The sequence below is a fragment of the Trachemys scripta genome, chromosome 5, assembly GCF_013100865.1.
Source record: "Trachemys scripta elegans isolate TJP31775 chromosome 5, CAS_Tse_1.0, whole genome shotgun sequence".
NCBI classification, from domain to species: domain Eukaryota; kingdom Metazoa; phylum Chordata; order Testudines; family Emydidae; genus Trachemys; species Trachemys scripta.
Genome location: NC_048302.1, coordinates 66,853,432 through 66,871,935, shown reverse-complemented (window position 1 = coordinate 66,871,935; position 18,504 = coordinate 66,853,432). Strand labels below are relative to the sequence as shown.

Genomic DNA, 18,504 nt, shown 5'->3' with positions numbered 1-18,504 from the left:
GTTGTGAAATACCAGAAACAATTATTGGGACAGTTCAGGTCCAGTCCTGGGAATCAATTCTGTCTCCAACGAATATGAATATCTCCCTTTGACTCCAAGAGGAGTTATTCATAACCCATGTAGAGAAAAACATGCCTTGGAGTATTAAAATTTCACCTGTTGCACCTGGAGGGGATTTCATGCCCAGCAGGATGAAAACAAATTAATCACACAGAATTCTGTAAAACAACACTTCCTTCCAACAGAACCGAGGGAATCCTATGTATCTAGGACAACGTACAAATAAGCTAAATATCTAGTATATTAAGTTAAAGTAAACTGTGCCATAGATTTTTAGAATTGCAAAAGAACAAAGGAGAAAGAGCAAAGACCCATGATCTGATATTATGCCACTTTCTGTATCGAGGTGAATTCCTAGGTTTTGAACCTATTGAAACATTTTTTGTGTTGACAGATCATGCATTGACCAGTTTTGGACCTGAATATGAATCAGTTTGCAAGCTACCAGTTCTGATTACCACATAGCATAGCTTAAATGTTTTTGACACTTAAACACTGGGAAACCAAGCATGGATTAACTAGGCCTGTCTGTATATGGTATTTGCATTACTTTTCTGTAATTAAAGACTAATGAGCATGCCCTTTATGTGATATTTTACTTCACTTATAACTTTATAAATATTTCAACTTTGGGATAATTAGGTAAATTGAACTTGATTAATTAGTAATGCAATCAGTGAGTGTAGTTTGAGAAAGTATATTATTCCAAAAAGTGGAATTATAAAACATTTTAATAGGCCCCGAGTAGAATCTTTAACAAAAGTTCAATGTTTTGAGAAGCCAAATTCACACATACGCGTGTGTGTCTGTCTCTGGGTGTGTGTGTCTGTCTCTCTCTCTGTTATTGGAGTGGACATTGGAAGAGGGGAGAAAGAGCAGTTAGAAGCACCACTTATTATCTAGGATGCCTGACGCTTCCCACTATAAGACACAGTTCTCAGTTGCTTATAATTTCACCTGTTTAAATGTTGTACATGCCATCTTCCTTGACTGATTTTTTTGGAAATTTTCAACCAAAACAGTCCATTTCTGAGAATGAGAGTAGGGAAAATTACCTTGTTTTTGCCCATGTTAAAAACTTTTTAATGACCTTTTCTTTGGAAAGTTCTAGCGGCCCTGTGCTTTGGAGTAGGACCTTGAAATTTGGCAGTCGGGTGGCCTTTATATCTGGGATGTGCCTTGTGCTGTCCCTTTGAAATCTGTCCAATTTTGGCCAAGTTATAAGCATTTGAAAAATCCCAATTTGCACATGGTCTGTGCAAAGACTTCTTAGAATTTTAGCAGCTAAATTCCCTCAAAGATTGTATATGATTAAGCATTCTCCAGCTTTGGGACTGAGCAAGACTTGACCTACAATTTCAGCTTGGGGCTGCTGTGGGACATACTGGGTCTGGGCCCGGGGCCTGAGACTTAGAGCAGAGAGACTCTTGTGCTCTCAGTGGTTCTGATGCAGAGGGGAGAAGAGCCAGATCTGCTTGGGTGTGGGGGGAGGAGATTGGGACAAGAAGTCAGGGAGTGGAGGTTGTTGAGGGAGGGGAGAGAGAAACAGGTAGTTGGGATGTTGGGAAAACTGGGGCCTGGTCTACACTGGGGCGGAGGGGAGGGAATTGACCTAAGATATGCAACTTCAGCTACGAGAATAGCGTAGCTGAAGTCGACTTATCTTAGGTCGACTTACCTTGCGTCCTCATGGCACAGGGTCAACTGCTGCTGCTTCCCCGTCAACTCCGCTTCTGCCTCTCTCCACGATGGAGTACAGGAGTTGACGTCAGAGCAATCGGGGATTGATTTATCGTGTCTACACTAGATGTGATAAATCAGTCCCTGATAGATCGATCACTACCTGCCGATCCAGCGGCTAGTGTAGATGTACCCTGGGATAGGAAATGTCATCCCCTGGCTCCTAAACTTTTGAGTGCTTGACTTTGCAACCTTAATAATATTCTTCAACATAGTTCTTTGTGTGTAATATAGAGCAAAATACATAATCACATATACCCCAAGCGCACCAACCATATGGATATATTTTAGATAGTTATAGGATAACTGTATTGATGTGGCTATACCTGGGGGAGAGGAAGCATAACATGGGAATATTTACTATGAATTATTTTGCCTTTAGTGCTACTTTAAAGTTAAAACAATTTGTTTATTAAGCGTTTCTAGTGAAAATTATTTTAAAGTCAAACATTCTGAACACTATAAAAAACCTTCCTTTTAACAGGTGACGCTTTGGAAAATCCCACTAGGCACCTACCTACATCTTTAGGCGCCTAAATACCTTTGAAAAGCTGACCTAAAACTGTTAAGTGACTTCCTCAAGGTGACACAATAAAAGGCATTAGAAACTAGGTGACCTGATTTATAGTCTCTTTTTTTAAATTGCTGCACTACACTGTGCTGAAGAAAGCTGGCAAGACCAAGAGATACATAGGAGAATGAGTTTCCTGAAAACAGGAAGAGAATTGTTTATACAGATTTTCAGTGTGCCTTGTAAATTGCTTTCTCTGGGTCATAGTTTTATAAGCAACATATCATCAGTTCTCTTTCAAGCACAATAGACTTTTGATTGCTAGTGGTCCTGGTTCAAAAGCACATGTCCTTTTGTTTCTGGATCAAAACATTGTTTGTATTCCCCCAGGTGTTTTTTGTTTGTTTTTACAGTAGTGCTAATCTGTTGAAATAGCTTTAACCTAAACTCTTATTGATGGGTAGCACATTGGATTAGTGGTTAGTGTAAAATAAAAGAAACATCAGCTGATGCTGATCATAAACTAAAATATTTTTTTAGACTTTTGGAGGATGTTTAATTTTAATGCATAATTTTACAGTTTTAATTCTTCTGCTCTAAAGCCTAAAAACATGTTTGTCAGCATCAGATGATCTTTCCTAATTTTGCACTAACAGCTAATCAAGTGTGTTACCTATAAACATGTCTGTAATTCTTATAAGAGCCTTGAGAAAAGCGCACACACATTTAATGTTTTTGGTTTTTTTAATGTAAGGTTTTGAGCTAAAAATGTAGTCAACTGGAAATAATGCCCAAGAACTGCTGATGCTATGATATCAAGGGGATTATTTCTAGTTAATTAAGTGAGGTTTTTAGCTCAAAACTTTATATTAAATATATTTGTACTTTTCTCAAGGCTCTTATAAGAATTATATATGGACATAATTATTTCTAAATTGTACTAAAAATGTTACTTAAAGTTAAGGTTGCAAAAGTGAATTTGCTTTCAACATAAATGCTGAAGATACAGACAATTACCAGTTTATACAACAGTAATATCCAGAATGATCTCAATTCACATAATGTACACTCAAAACATCAAAACATACTCACATATTCAACTCCACAACACTTGGAGGAAGGAAGCATGAGTGGGATAAGTGTGAGTTTTTCTTGAAGGAAAACAGTTGTGTGCGGGGGGGAGGGGATGTTCCAAGTCCCTGTACACTCACAGCCCCTTTGTTTAATTGCTTACATATTAATTGTTAGGGGCTAGAGTGGGGGCTGGAGGTGGTGGTAGTGCAGAGGACTATGGAAGGAGTGTGTGTGTGTGTGTGTGTGTGTGTGTAAATTAAGGCATATTGGAGGGACAGAGACTTAAGAGGTCTCTCACTCCCCTGCTCTAGACACACTGCATCAGTCATTCCCCTGCTCCAGATTCCAGAAAGTTTGGTTAGAGCTGAGGAGCAGGGCCTGAGAATAGACATGGAGCTGGGGACGAGTACCCTTCTCTCTGCCCCAGTTTTGTCACTGACAAGCATTAGATTCATCATCCACATGAGTGGTCAGTAGTTCTGATTAAAGATTATTCACTTTGACAAATAATTCTGCTATACAGACATATGTAATCCAATTTAACATTTGGAACATATGCACTAGTAAGTATCAGCTGAAGCTGAATTGAATTACTCATGAGTGCGTTTTCTTATTAGAACTATACAGAGTGCCCTGTTTAATTTTAAAATAAATTCCCACATAATAAATTACTGGCCTGTAAAGAACTTTCATTACCTAGATAAGTTACAATTAAAGATGACAGCTACCTTTCAAACATGAAACATTTTTGCAGTTTTGTAATTACTAGTTATGAGTCATCTAAAAAGTATCTCATTAATGTGCTAATATTAATGTTCTAGAAAGAGTTCCTGTTTGCCTCAACACAGTGAAATTTCGTTAAGATTTCAATTCACATCAGATTCACAGTCCATACTGTGCACTAGATGAGGAAGGAGTTGTGCAGAAAAAAATAGTATGTGATACTGTAATCAGATTGCATCATAATGCATATGCACACGGGGGCAGAATTAATATGATGTGGGCAACTTTAATTCTGGCATTTCTTATCTTTTGAGTGCTTGACTTTGCAGCTTAAATAACTTAGTGTTTTTTGTCTGTAATTGAGTCTAACTTTCTCTGCATAGAATATCAGAGCACTTTACAAATCTTAATTTATAGGTGGGGCTGGTAACAGCATTCATTATTGAGGTTCCTTGATGCTTTCCATTTAGAGACCTCATTTTCAATTGCTCATTAGTTTGCTAACCTTTAACCATTTGGGCTGAAATTTTCCATTGCAGGTGTTTGGCTCAGGCAGAATTGTTTGGGAAAATTTCAGCCAAAATAATCTAGCCATTTCAGAAACTAAGGCTAGGGAAAATATCCATGCTTTTCCTGTGTTAAATTCAGGTGACATTTTCTTTGAAATTCTCTAGTGCCCCTGTCCTTTGGAGCAGGGACTTGAAACTTGACTGGGAATGGGGGTCTTTGCATCAGTGATTTGCCTTTTGCCATGTAATCTACTCAAAACTGGTCAAGAAATAAGCCTTTGGAAAAAACTGCAGTTCGCGTATACTAAGTAGAGACTTGCTAGACCTTTGAAGCTAAAAGTCTCCAAAGATTCTGTGCATGCTGATCATGCTCCAGTCCTGGGCTGAGCAGGACTTTACCAGTAATTGCCATTCTGGTCTGCTGGGGATAGGGTGACCAGACAGCAAACATGAAAAATTGGGACAGGGGGTGGGGGGGGGTAATAGTAGTCTATATAAGAAAAAATCAGGACTGTCCCTGTAAAATTGGGACATCTGATCATCCTAGGTGGGGATCATGCTAGGTCCAGGCACTGGCACTTGAGTGCAGAGTGCCTGCATTTCCTGTGTTCTCAATGGCACACACACCCTACTAGGTCCAGGCAGAATGTAGGAAGAAGCTGCCTGATTCAAATGCAGAGGAGACAAGAGCCACAGCTGATGAGAGCTGAATGGAATAAGGAGCCTGGGGAAGAACTGAGACTGCAGGCTGTGGGGAAAGAGGATACTTGGTGGATATGGAGAATGGGGTTGGGATCCAGGTAGATAAATGTGGAAAGGGGCAAAGACACTAGGATAAGGAGCCATGGAGGAAGTGGGGAGGACACTGAGTTTGGATGAGGAGCCTGGAGAGGAAGACTGGGAGGCAGTGGGGTTGCAAAATGAGGGTGGGGGAAGAGTGAAGTCAGTAGAAGGAGAGAGAGAGATTGGAGGAAGAGTTGGGAGGGGCAGGAGAGTATGAATGGCTATGCAAGGTGAATGGAATCAGGAATGGTGGGGCAGAGATTGGGACTGGGACAGAGAGTCTGGAGGGGGGAGACTAGATTGGCTGGGCAAGAAGACAAACTGCAATGAGGAGTGGTAACTAGAACTGGCTAGGAGTATAGGACTGGGATGACATGCCAGAGAGCAGAAGGGACAGGTTGGAAGGGATGGGGAAGAAGCAGTCAAGTAGGGGAGGGAATGGGTAGAAGAGCCTGTGCCGACTAGAGCACACTCTCTTTCCAAGGCTAGATGAACCCTGAGATTTCATTCCTCTGCTATTAGGAAATAGCTGTGAAATCCACAGACAAAAGTGTGTCTTATCCCAATCTAGTGCTGATCCAGATAGGGGATTACAACATACTACTGCAATCAGGTGTTTAGTGAGCTGAAGTGGCGTAGGTCTACATGGTGGATCTAAACGTTCACATCACAGCTCCCATTGACTTCAGTTGCGGTTGTGAATAGTCAGAACTTCTGCAAATCAGACCCAAAGGGCACCAAAAACATTTGAGAACACACAATTAGTGACCCCCTAAGAAAAGTTTGGCATTACTTAGGAACTCTGGCAGGAATAGAATCCAATTATCCAGGGAATTATTCAACTGCCTTACTCATCATGAGACCATGCGTTCTTTTCATGTAATCTCCTGCCTCATTCACTACACTTATTCCAAACTCTCATATCCTGCCCCTACACCAAGTGGCAGGACCTCTTACCACCCAAGGAGGATGGGGAATCCTGGGGCCTAGGCCAGTCTGTATTCCTCCTGGGTCCTATGGCCCACTGGGGATATTAGTTGGCAGCTCCTTCATGGAGTTGTGAGCATAGGCATGTACTTGGTGCAGCCTCAGCACTTTCTGTGGCAAGAGAGGTACCCTGGCGCACATTTACATTAAGTGCACCAGGTTGCCGCCCCTCTTACAGGTCCTCTAGAACCTCCTCCTTCTGGCTGCACATTTCCCTGCACCTCCTGTACACCCTATCTGTGTCCTCATGAAGTTGCAAGACCTCCTGGCACTGGCCAAGTTGGCCGTCCACCATACCAGGAAGACGAAGCTGGATGAGGGGGAGTGTGCTCTGTGATTGCGGGGCCTACTTCAGATCCCTGCTGAAGTCACATCTCTGGGCAGAGTTCCTCTGGGCTGCATCCACTGGATGCCTTAGAGGAGTAGTGGCCACTGTTTGGGTTCTCTGCTCAGTATCCAGCTCTGGATCCCTGCTTTTGAACCTCAACCCTTACTCCCATCCCTCCTTTATCACTAGTTGTTCCCGGTGTTTGGTCGATGCCTGGGACTGGTAGCTCCTCCCCTTAGGTTGAAGATAGGGGCCTTTAGATGTAGATGGGCTTGTGCCCGCCTGTCAATCAGTGCTTCAATAGGTACACTCATTCCAATTTCTGCAACAAATGAGGCACAGGTCCTACAGACCAGTCTCCTTCACTACACAAGCCTGATTCATCTCCAGAATAGGTCCATTCCATTCCATGAATGAAGCAGGGGTCCTGTGGAAAATATGTGATCATGTAATTAAAGACCATATTATAATGCATACTCACGAGGGGGCTAAATTAAGGTTGCACAGGCACCCTTATTTCTAGCATGTCCTAACTTTGAGTGCTTGACTTTGCAACCAACCTCAATAATGTTGTGTGTGTATATATATATATACATATATACACACACACACACACACACACACACACAGAGAGAGAGAGAGAGAGAGAGAAACAGGGATAAATGTACCTTTGGTTAAAAAGCAGCTTGCCTCTGGAGTAGAACTTGGCAGAATGTTAGAAAAAACTGTGCTTTTTAGTTTATAGGGCTTTTAACATGGTAACAAGTGATAAATACAGAACTCTTATATATCAAAATAACATACTGTGACAAAGTTCCTCCTCTATCTTGGTGGGTCCTGTGCTTACTGGCAGATTTTCTTGCCTCAGAGATTCACCATGTGGGTTGGGGAACAACCCAGAGACCTTCCCCTCTGGAAGAACCCACAGTCCAGATCAGTTGGGAGGTTTGGGGGGAACCCAGGCCCACCCTCTACTCCGGGTTCCAGCCCAGGGCCCTGTGGACTGCAGCTGTCTATAGTGCCTCCTGTAACAGCTGCATGACCACTACAACTCCCTGGGCTACTTCCCCACGGCCTCCTCCAAACACCTTCCTTATTCTCACCACAGGACCTTCCTCTGGGTGTCTGATAACACTTGTGCTCCTCAGTCCTCCAGCAGCACTCACTCTCAGCTCCTTACACCTCTTGCTCCCAGCTTCTCACACTACAAACTGAAGTGAGTTCCTTTTAAAACCCAGGTGCCCTGATTAGCCTGCCTTAATTGATTCTAACAGCTTCTTCTTAATTGGCTCCAGGTGTCCTAATTAGCCTGCCTGCCTTAACTGGTTCTAGCAGGTTCCTGATTACTCTAGTGCAGCCCCTTCTCTGGTCACTCAGGGAACAGAAAACTACTCATCCAGTGACCAGTGCCCTCTACCAGACTCCTGTACCCCACTGGTCTGGGTCTGTCACAATACATTGTAATAATTGTAGAACAAATGTGACTATTCCCATGCTTATAGATTGTAAGAATAATAAAACTGTATGATTTATATCTAAATATGGGGCATGAATGCATTGACATTTTTCTTAGAGATTTTTAATTGCTGCTCCCTAGTGCACTACATAACAGTTTAGAATGAGAAGTAAAGGATGTTGTGTCCATTTGAAACTATACAAGGTACTTAAGTAAGCAGACTATTGGAATACAAATTGGAATTTGTCTAGGAGGACCTTGACATTACAGAAAGCTAGCAACATTTCATCTTGAAATGTACTGCCAAGAGGCTCTGACATAGTTGTAACTATATGTCTATATAAAAGTGGGATATATTTTTTTAAGGTACTGTGCAGTATATCATCCTGAAGTCAGAAGTGCCTGCACTTGTATTTCAAAAATAAATGTACTAAATTCAAACAGTTTAAGCACCATAATAACATACAGCTAAGGATGTGGTGAAACTGCCAGGTGGCTGAGCTCAGAGGGAATGAGGATCAAGGGATGAAAAAAGGACTAGATACATTCATCAGTAAAATGAAAAGTTTCATTTCACAACAGAAGAGACTTCTAATTGTATAATAAAGTGAGGTGGGAGGGGAGACATTTAGATGAAATATTAACAACTAACTGTAAACCCAAGATAAGAAATGAGGAATATTGTGAAGTCAACCAGTGAGTGCCTTGAAAGTTTTATGAATTGTACTTTGAAGATTCAGTCTTTCTCCATAGATTGATTTAAAAAAAAAGAAAAACAAAAAACAACAACCCTGCAATACTGTCAAATTAGACCACATTGTTTCTCTGGCATCCCCCTGTTTTCAATCCATTCTGTCTCTCCCTCTTGCAGTCTATCCTCAGACTTTCCATTGCATCAACCATCCCTTAGGAGTTTTTCAAGCATTGTATTTGCATTTTGTATTGTCCAAAGATAGGTGTTTGAAAAGGAAGCAAGGAACTCTGACTGCCCTGGGTTTCAATGGACTGTCTTTGCAGCATTTCTGTCCCTAGCTAGCCTATGGAGCAAGGAAAAGAGATTTGGACAAAAATTTAAATTTTCTTCATAACATCAGTTTAGTGGCAGCACTATATATCAGGATGCATATTGATTCATTTTTTGCTTCATGAAGACACCATGTGTCCTGTGGACTACTGGAGATGTAGGGCCTGATTTTGCCTTATTAGTCATGTTCATCACTGCAAAATTAGTGTAGAGTGAGAGTAAAATTCTAGCACAAGCCTGAGTGGAAAATACTGGAAGTGTTGTGCACCCACTTTGTACTCACTATGTGTATTTGTCCATGACTACAGAAGGTGAAAATTAGGGAAGAATATGTTCTTTAAAATTTAAGCAGAATTTAATCCTTTTGTGGGCTTTACCACTGAATATGTAGACTGTGTGGCCAGCGACACAACAGCAGGTGATTGGCACTGGTTAGTAAACCTGTCTCCCCTTGAGAAGTTTCAATGTCTTTGGGCAGAGGAGTGTCTATGGTGGGATAGAGGAAACCCCTGAATGAAGAAAATGTCCCCAGAAAGGTGGATGAGCCAGAATTTTTGTTGGCCAACTGTATCCACATTTTTGGGACAATGCCCATCCAGAAATGGCGCAGTTGTGGCTGTGATAAGGTGGATGCTTTTTTCAACTCATAGTGGTGTTCTGGCTAGAAGCTGCAGCAGGCTTATCCCAATCATCTTGACCAGGGGTGGCAAACTGTGGTTTGTAAGCCACATGTGGTTCTTTTACCATTAAAGTGCGGTTTGCGAAGCCCCCCACCCCACCCCCCATTCTCCACATACCAGACCAGAGTGGAAAAGCTCAGGACCTCTGCCATGCAGCAGGATTGTGAGATGTGTGGGCTTCTGCCCATCAGGAATGGGGATCTCAGGGCTTCAGCACTATGGAATGTACCTGCTGGTGCACGGGGCTTCAGCAGGAGCAGGGCTGAAGCCCCAAGCCCGGTCAGGCACCTCCCATGGGGCTGAAACTCACGAGTTCCAGCAGGTGTGCCCCTAGCTCTCGAACTTCTGAAGATTGTTGTGTGTGGTTTGGAGGGTCAATAAGTTTGACCACCTCTGGTCTTGACCTTTGTCTTGCCATTGGAGTTCGTGAGATCCTGCCAGGAGAGAAGGTGGAGGGTCTTTGGTAACCCCTTCCTTCTTTATTTTGCTTACGTGTGCACATCAAGAGTCTGTGCTCGATGGTTGCTTGTTCTGATAGGGAAGGACTCAGACATTTGGCAGCAGTTCAGTTGTCCAAGCAGCCCTATTTAGGGATGGCCTCCTTGCGCCAATCTGGGAAAGGCCCTAGAAAAGGTGGGATAAAGAAGCTTCTGTCTTCCTTCTTCTTTCCTGGCTCTAAACTAATCATTGCTTGTTGGAACATTTGCACTATGTTAATTGGACTTGACCTTGAAGACTATGAACTTTGGAAAACAGTCATAATTGATAGAGAACTGCATCAGTTCAGCATTGATATTGCAGCCTTCAGTGAGACACGGCTTTTGGAAATTGGATCACTAGATGAAGTAAATAATCACTTATATTGGTCTGGGAAACCTGACAATGAACCAAAGATAGGTAGTGTTGGATTTGCTGTTAAGAAGTCTGTCCTTAGTGCATATACCCCTCCAGTACCTATCAGTTAGAGGATCATGCGGCTGGATGTGAACACGAACTTGAGAGTCCTGACTCTTCTGTCCAATTAAAAAAACCCAACACTTGATTATTCCAAACAGCAAAAAGATGAGTTTTGTTCTCAACTGGGACAAATAGTTCAGAATGTCCCCACAAAAAGCAGACTCACTCTTCTCGGTGATTTCAATATGCACGTGGGTGAGGATTTGGAGCACTGGGGACACATCATTGGTAAACACAGCGCAGGTAGCCTCAACAAAAATGGCCAGCTTTGTGCCTCTTGTGAGCTGATAGTCTCAAATGCCTATTTTACCATCAGCAGCTGCAGCAAGGTCACATGGAGGCACCCTTGCTCAGGATCTTGGCATCAGCTTGACCTTATCCTGATCCATCCCAGAAACATTCACGATATATTATATGTTCAATCAATGCACAGCGACACTGATCATGCTGTTGTTAGGGCCAAGCTCCAATTACATCCTTAAAAAGATCTGTTCTATGAAGCCAAAAACCTCACCTCAACATCACTAATATGAAGGATTCTGACACTTGTACAAATTTCCAATGTGCACTTGAGCTTGTTTTTGAAAATGATCAACCTGATTCTGACACCTTGTGAGAAAATTTTAAGAATAAGACACTGGCTGCTGCCAAGGATGTCCTTGGAACCACAAAGGAAAAACATTGACTGGTTTGCAGCATCTGAACATCTGCTGCTCCCACTTATAGAAAAGAAAAATCAAGCTCTCCTAAGTCTACTTCAACAACCAATCAAGCTCAGAACTCTCAAGTTTAAGGAGGCTAAGGCTGTGGTTCGGAATGCACCAGAGAATATGCCCAGAAATATTGGCAAAACCGGTGAAAAATTATTTAGATTTCTTTTGAAAGAAGGGACCTTCATAGTACCTATAATGGAATTGAAGGGGTACTTGGTCCACTTTGTAAAAGAACAAAAACCTGAAGGCAAAAGATGGTACCATATTGACGGACAGGGAAAAACAGCTTGACCGATGGACTAAGGATTACAAAGAACTCTATTGAAAGAATGCCATTGTCTGTGATACTGCCTTAGCTGCCATTTCCCAGCTTCCAAAAGTGCAGGAGCTGGACCAAATATTGACTCTTGAAGATGTAGAGAAGGCTACCAAAGAGATTGCAACTGGAAAAGCAAGCAGCAGGCAATGACCAGTTACCTCCCGAGCTCCTAAAGGCAAGGTGGAGAAAGTTTGCAAGTGACATCTATGCACTTCTCTGCACCTGTTGGGAAGAAAGCCATATACCCCAGGAACTGAAAGACGCAAAGATAATTATGCTATATAGAAATAAAGGGGACAGAGGAGACTGCAACAATTATCAAGAGATATCTTCGTTCAGTATGGTCGACAAGGTGCTTGCAAGGGTCATATTGAAAAGACCCCAAGTCCTTGCTGAGTCTACCCTGAGAGCCAGTGTGGGTTCAGAGATGAATGCTCCATGACTGACATGTCCTTCATATTGCGCTTGTTTGCAAGAAAAAAGCCATAAACAGGCACCTCTCTATGTAGCCTTCATTGACCTACAAATGTCCTTTGACATGGTTAGCAGGAATGGCATCTATAAGATCCTGTTGAAAATTAGCTGTCCACAAAAGGTGCTTTCCCTATTCAAGAGTTCCACGAGGGAATGAAGGCAGCCATCCAATATGAAAATGAAACATCATCTGAGTTTAGTATTGATGCTGGTATGAAGCAAGGCTGTGTCTTAGCGCCCACTAGCTTTGGTATCTTCTCTATGCTTCTTAAGTATGCCTTTGGAAATGATCAATCTGGCATCTAATTGAATTGAGGATGGCCAACAGCTTGTTTAACATCAGATAAATAACATCAGATGATTCCAGCACAGAAGGCACGTCACCCAGCTTACTATTCAGGATCTCCTTTTTGCAGATGATGCTGCATTCATCTCTAAATTATCTGATGAACTGCAGGTCATGATGAACAAGTATTTTGATGCATGCGCCAAGTTTGGCATGGTGATCAGTATCAAGAAAATTGTCACATATGTCAATAATGAAGCTCTGAAACACATGGATCACTTCTGCTATCTTGGCTCAATTATTACCAGCTCACATAACCTTGATAGGGAACTTGATGTAGAATCTGCAAAGCTTATGTTACCTTTGGCAAACTTACCTCATGTTTTTGAAACAACAAATTGCTAACTCTGAACACAAAGGTGTCTGGTTTATCGAGCTTGTGTCCTCAGTACCGTCCTTTACAGGTGTGAAAACTGAGTCACCTACTCCAAGCAAGCATGGAGATTGAACAGTTTCCACCTCTACTGTCATAGAAAAATCCTTGGCGTTACTTGGAAACAGATCACCAATAACGAGATCCTTCAGAGAGCCGGGCCTGCAGTCTATGCAGACTATGCTGGATGTTCACAGGCTTCACTGATTGAGACATGTGGAGCGCATGCCTAAGGATTGTCTGATGATAGCTCTGCCCGGTGGCTATCTTAAGAACCACCCACGATGCAGAGGAAGGCCAAAGCTCCCATAAAGCGACAAGATGAAGCAAGACCTCAAGAAATTCAGCATCCCACTGACAATTAGGAGAAACCTGCCCAAAATCATTCAGTTTGGAGAAGCCAGGTTAAGAATGGTTCCATCACCTTGAAGAGCCATCAGAGAGACCAGGCTGAGGCCTGCAGGCAATGCAGGAAACAGAGTGTGCTTCAACTTCCATCTGGTGAATGGATCTATAGCCACTGTGAAAAAGTTTGTCATTTGGTAAGTGCCACTGACGGACCGACTTTGTCTTGTCTGCTTTCATCTGTCAAGATGTTGAACGGCCACATATTACTGTGAATAGAGGTGGAATGGTTAAATAACATTAATGAAAAGAACTAAATGTACACCAATTCAGAGCCCTCACCCATGCTCTAATTATGTTAGATGAGCATTTTTATTAATATAATAATATAATAAAATAATTTCTTTTAAAACATGTACTTATTTGAATGGAGCACACAGAAGTCTTGGCACCCATGAAAATCTCTGACCAGAAGAACAACCAAAAAGAAAAAAAAATCATCTCTTAACAAATGAAATCTCCTGTATTTTACACTATTTGAATTACAATGTTTTGTATTTACCAGGATTTTAAACAGTAAGTCTAATTTAAGCTCTGCAAAGACTTATGCACATGCCTAATTCTAAGTAAGTGGGTAGTGCCATTAAAGACAGTGTTATTAGACACATGCACAAGTTTTTGTAGTTGTTTAATTAAGCTGGAACAATAAGAATTTCCAAGATTTAAAAAATGGAAAAATCCAAATTTTGCACAGAAATATGTATTAAATTTACTATTTGGCGAATTTCCACACTTTCTCACCCACCATTATGGACAATACAATGTGTTCTATGCCATCTCTGCATTGGAATAGTAGAGAGCTGCACAGCCTCAGTAGGAACTCCCAGAAACTCTAGGAAGCACAGGACGAGTAAGCCTGCTGTTATACCCTTTAAAAAGGATGAGTTTCTTTCAATGCCAAGCTAGCTCTGCTTGCTGTTGCAGAGAAGGGAGGGGGTATGTTTTGGTCTCTTCCTGATCTTTTCTGAGAGATTAGTTGCTGCTGTGAGCTCTGGGTTTGTGTAGACCTTGATCTGAGCACAAGTGTGGGGTGTCTGGCTCTTGTTCAGGACTGCAAGAGATGAGGATCCAATTGTCCCTCATCCCTCTCTCCACCCCCTCCACCAAAATCCACTGCCTGTGAATCTGTGCAGTGCTGAGCACATTTTTACATAAATTCAAAAATATTGAGATCCGTTTCTTTTATCTCCTCTAACAGTCTTCTTCCGGGGTGCTTTTCTCATATACTTCTGTAAAATGATAACTCTCAGTTTGTCCGGCTCTACGAACACTGGGAACAGTTAAGTGACAGAATTGAAAAGACCAGGTGAATAGAGGTTGACAAAAATCAACATGAGATGAGGGTGAGTTTGAATATGTTTGTGTCTGGCAATAACAGACAGAGTTTACAACCTAAGCTGCTGCTGTTCCCACAAGCCCATGTTCCAACAAATACCTATGCTCCCCCAAGTTGCCATCTTCCTACCCCTTACCTTAAAGGAAGTTAGCAAGAGAAAATCAAAGCTCTTTCCAAGCAGTGTCAGCAGTCACTATAGAGATTGCCAGAGAACCTAGCCACTGGGGTAATGTAGTGTGGTTCAGCTGGAACTAAACCAAATAGAAGATGAATTACAATGTGAGAATAGACTTCTGGTGACTTTCTCTGACTTTGGGTGATGCCTCAGAAAATTCCTCCTATGTTTTTCTTTGCCATTTGAACTTACCTCTGAAATAAAAAACATTGAGGTTCTATCTCCTTCACCTGACTGAGCAGAGGGAAATCTTCCATCCATCTACTGGAGGGCTAAATACTCTCTAGCACCATCTTTTTTTCTGCTTCTTTCACCCCACAAAAGCTCCTTACTAGATGACTACAGATTTGTTCATGATAGACTGGGAAACCGTCCTACTGATGGTCCTACAGGCCAAAATCAAGAACGGACCTTTGTTTGAAGAGGTTCATGGGATCAGTGTGGCCCTATTTTTTTCTAGCTATATAGAAGAGTTTAACTTTTTGATTAGAAAAATAATGATCATAATTTTATTTTATCCACCTGTATGTATTGTCCATGTTACCTTCTTTTTTTGAAATTACATTTCTGGTTTTTGTTTTAGTATTGTTAATGTCAGAATGTCCATAATTCCTGAGCATGTTTTACACACATTGTGTACAAATCAGAACTAAGCAACCTTCAACTTAGTTTTATATTGTAGAAGAGAGAGCCCAACTGAAAGTGTCACTATGGGGAATACATTAAATTGTATTGTCTATGACATACTGGCTTTATTTTGAGTAGGTTATTGTGTTAATAATAGAAATGTATGAATTGTTAAACACTATAAATAGATTCCTATTGCTGTCCTTGCTATCTTATTGACCATTAACATATACAGAACAGGTAGAATCAATATAGTCTGAGCACCCACATGTATTCTTTATGCATGAAGCATAACAGAAGAAAATATTATATCTTTACAGAACTTTAAATAAATCTACTGAGTTGGTGTCAGTAATTTACTATATCTTCAGAACTTTGACATAACATAGGGATTTCATCATACCTGTGACTGGGTGTTGCAGGATGTAAGACAAATACCAGAAAATCTGGATAGGCACCATTTTTACAATATCAGTGGCACTCTGAATCTAGTCTTCCTTGCCTGGAACTCTGATTTAGGGAGCCATACTAATATGGCTGCACAAAACAGGAAGAGGCTTATTTCCCTTTACTCTCCTGTGAAGCTATATCAGCGATTGGCAACCTTTGGCACGCGGCCCGCCAGGGTAAGCACCCTGCCGGCCTGGCCGGTTTGTTTACCTGCTTTGTCTGCAGGTTCGGCCGCTTGCGGCTCCCATTGGCCGCAGTTTGCCATCCCAGACCAATGGGAGCTGCGGGAAGCGGAATGGGCCGAGGGATGTGCTGGCTGCCGCTTCCCGCAATCCGCAAGGCATTGGCCTGGAGCAGGGAACTGCAGCCAGTGGGAGCCACGATCAGCCGAACCTGTGGACGCGGTCGGTAAACAAACTGGTCCGTGCCAAAGGTTGCCGATCCCTGAGCTATATTATAGTGATGCACAACCTGGCCCATAGTTAGTGTCTTCACATCACGAGTGTTGTACGTTAAGGTGAATTGTGTACATATTACTGAATGTATGTAATTAAACAAATGCATTATTAATAGAGATGAGCCTAAAACAACCACCAGCTGAAATTAGAGGACAGAACATTGCAGCTTGTTTCCATCTTTAATTCAAACTGTAAAGTGCAAAGGTAATATATACTGTACAGAGATTTATCTAGCATTTATAACCATAAAGAACAAGAAGTGATGAATGACTAACAAAAGCTCCTTTAAATATTCAATTTTAACTGGAATTTATATTATAAAATATATTTATGTTAATTCTCATCATTCTCTTATTACAGTGCAAATTAGAATATCAAGCATGTGTCTCAGGAAAACAGATTTCTGTGAAGTGTGAAGGACGTTGCCCTTGCCCTTCAGATAATCCCACAAGTATAGGCAAAAATGGTCAGAGGGGTAAGTAAAGGCAATTTCAGTTTTATTTTTTAACTGAGCATTTTTAGAGAGGAATATGATTTAATTAATGGAAGAGCATAATGGAATAATCACTAAATGGTGATTATTCTAAAGAAAAATGAGATTTTTTTTCAGTGGGTTTTGAAATAATAGAGTAGAAGATAATATTTTTCAGCGCTAACTATAGTGTAAAACCATTGTTGATATTTGTATTATTGTTCAACACAACATGCTTAGCACTGTATAAAACACACAGAAAAACACAGTCCTTGCTCTAAACTGCTTTCACGCTAAAGGTCAAGAAGACAAAGATGCACTAAGGAATCCAGGGTGGGAAGTAACTTAATTTAAAAAAAATATTCTTAAGTAATAAGTAGCAGTAATTGTATTGTTGTTATGTACCGACAACTAGAGGGCATCATGGAAAAGGTGAACTTGTATGTGAGAACTGAATGAAAAGACATTGATGGCTTTCTGAACCAGGTGCACAGTATTTTTGTGAAATTTGGGTCAGCAGAGAATTTGGTTGCTTTGTGCTGCTTCTCAGCCCCTCGCGCAGTGGGTAAAAAAGATTTGTGGCCAACCGCTTCTAGATTCTACTGATTCCTGGGTGCTGGAACAGCCCATCGTGGCTGCATGAAGCTGGTGTAAATTATAGAACAGCAGGAGTTTGCTCTAGTGGCTGCTAGATGGATGACCTCAGAGTTGGGAGGCACACACAGGTTGTTTAAATCCACCTTTGTGCACACACCTAAGTGTGCCAAATGCAGCACAGATAGAGCCTGGGACTTTCTTTCTTTGCTCTACATTTAAAGAATCTCTTGGTGTATAAATGCCATTTTTCCTCAGTGGAATGTATGAATACTGGTGTTTTGAAGATATTTTTCTCTGGCAACATTATAAAGAAAAAACAAATAGCATTTATGGTCTTGGTGTATATTATTATATCAGTACTTTCTGAAGCTAATTTATTAACTTCCATGGGCTATTTTAAATTATTGTGTAGAAAATTCTTATCACCTCCATTGTAAAAGTTAGCTGCCGATTAAGTAAATTTTTCTTACGGTTTAAAAAAAAAGATTGGATTAGTTCATTTTAAGTAATGAGTTTAAGTAACCACAATGAGCACAGATGCGTGTGCATGCACACACAACCAGTTACAAAACTGTGCTAACACATCACTTATGCCTCTGCTTTTTTCTGCAATAACATCACTAAGTGTTATATAAATACAGTCTGCAGTGTAAACTGCTGCACTACAATAAGGCATCAGGGTTTTTTAATTGCATTAATTTTTAGTTGCACTTTGGTACCTTTTATCAGGGCTTTAAAAAATTCTGCAACATCTACTCATCCTAGTAGCTCAGGTGAAAAATACTGAAGCAGGGGTAAACCTCAATTAACTTAATTGGTGGAAGTCTCTGCATGGTTCAGTGATACCAATCACTAGTAACCAATTGCTGATTCAGGGCTATTTCTGAGTATAGATCAGAGACTCCCCCATGGGTGGAAGAGAGATGA

General features: G+C 41.2%; 1 protein-coding gene across 2 annotated transcripts in view; it reads left to right on the top strand.

Annotated features, from left to right (window-relative positions):
- The window catches only part of SPOCK3 (SPARC (osteonectin), cwcv and kazal like domains proteoglycan 3), a 399,722-nt gene that overhangs the window by 283,932 nt on the left and 97,286 nt on the right, over nucleotides 1–18,504 (top strand). For both annotated transcript variants that reach the window (XM_034771585.1, XM_034771584.1), the window contains one exon: nucleotides 16,869–16,983. In XM_034771585.1, the coding sequence (XP_034627476.1) occupies nucleotides 16,869–16,983 (115 nt within the window). The remainder of the gene's footprint in view (nucleotides 1–16,868; nucleotides 16,984–18,504) is intronic.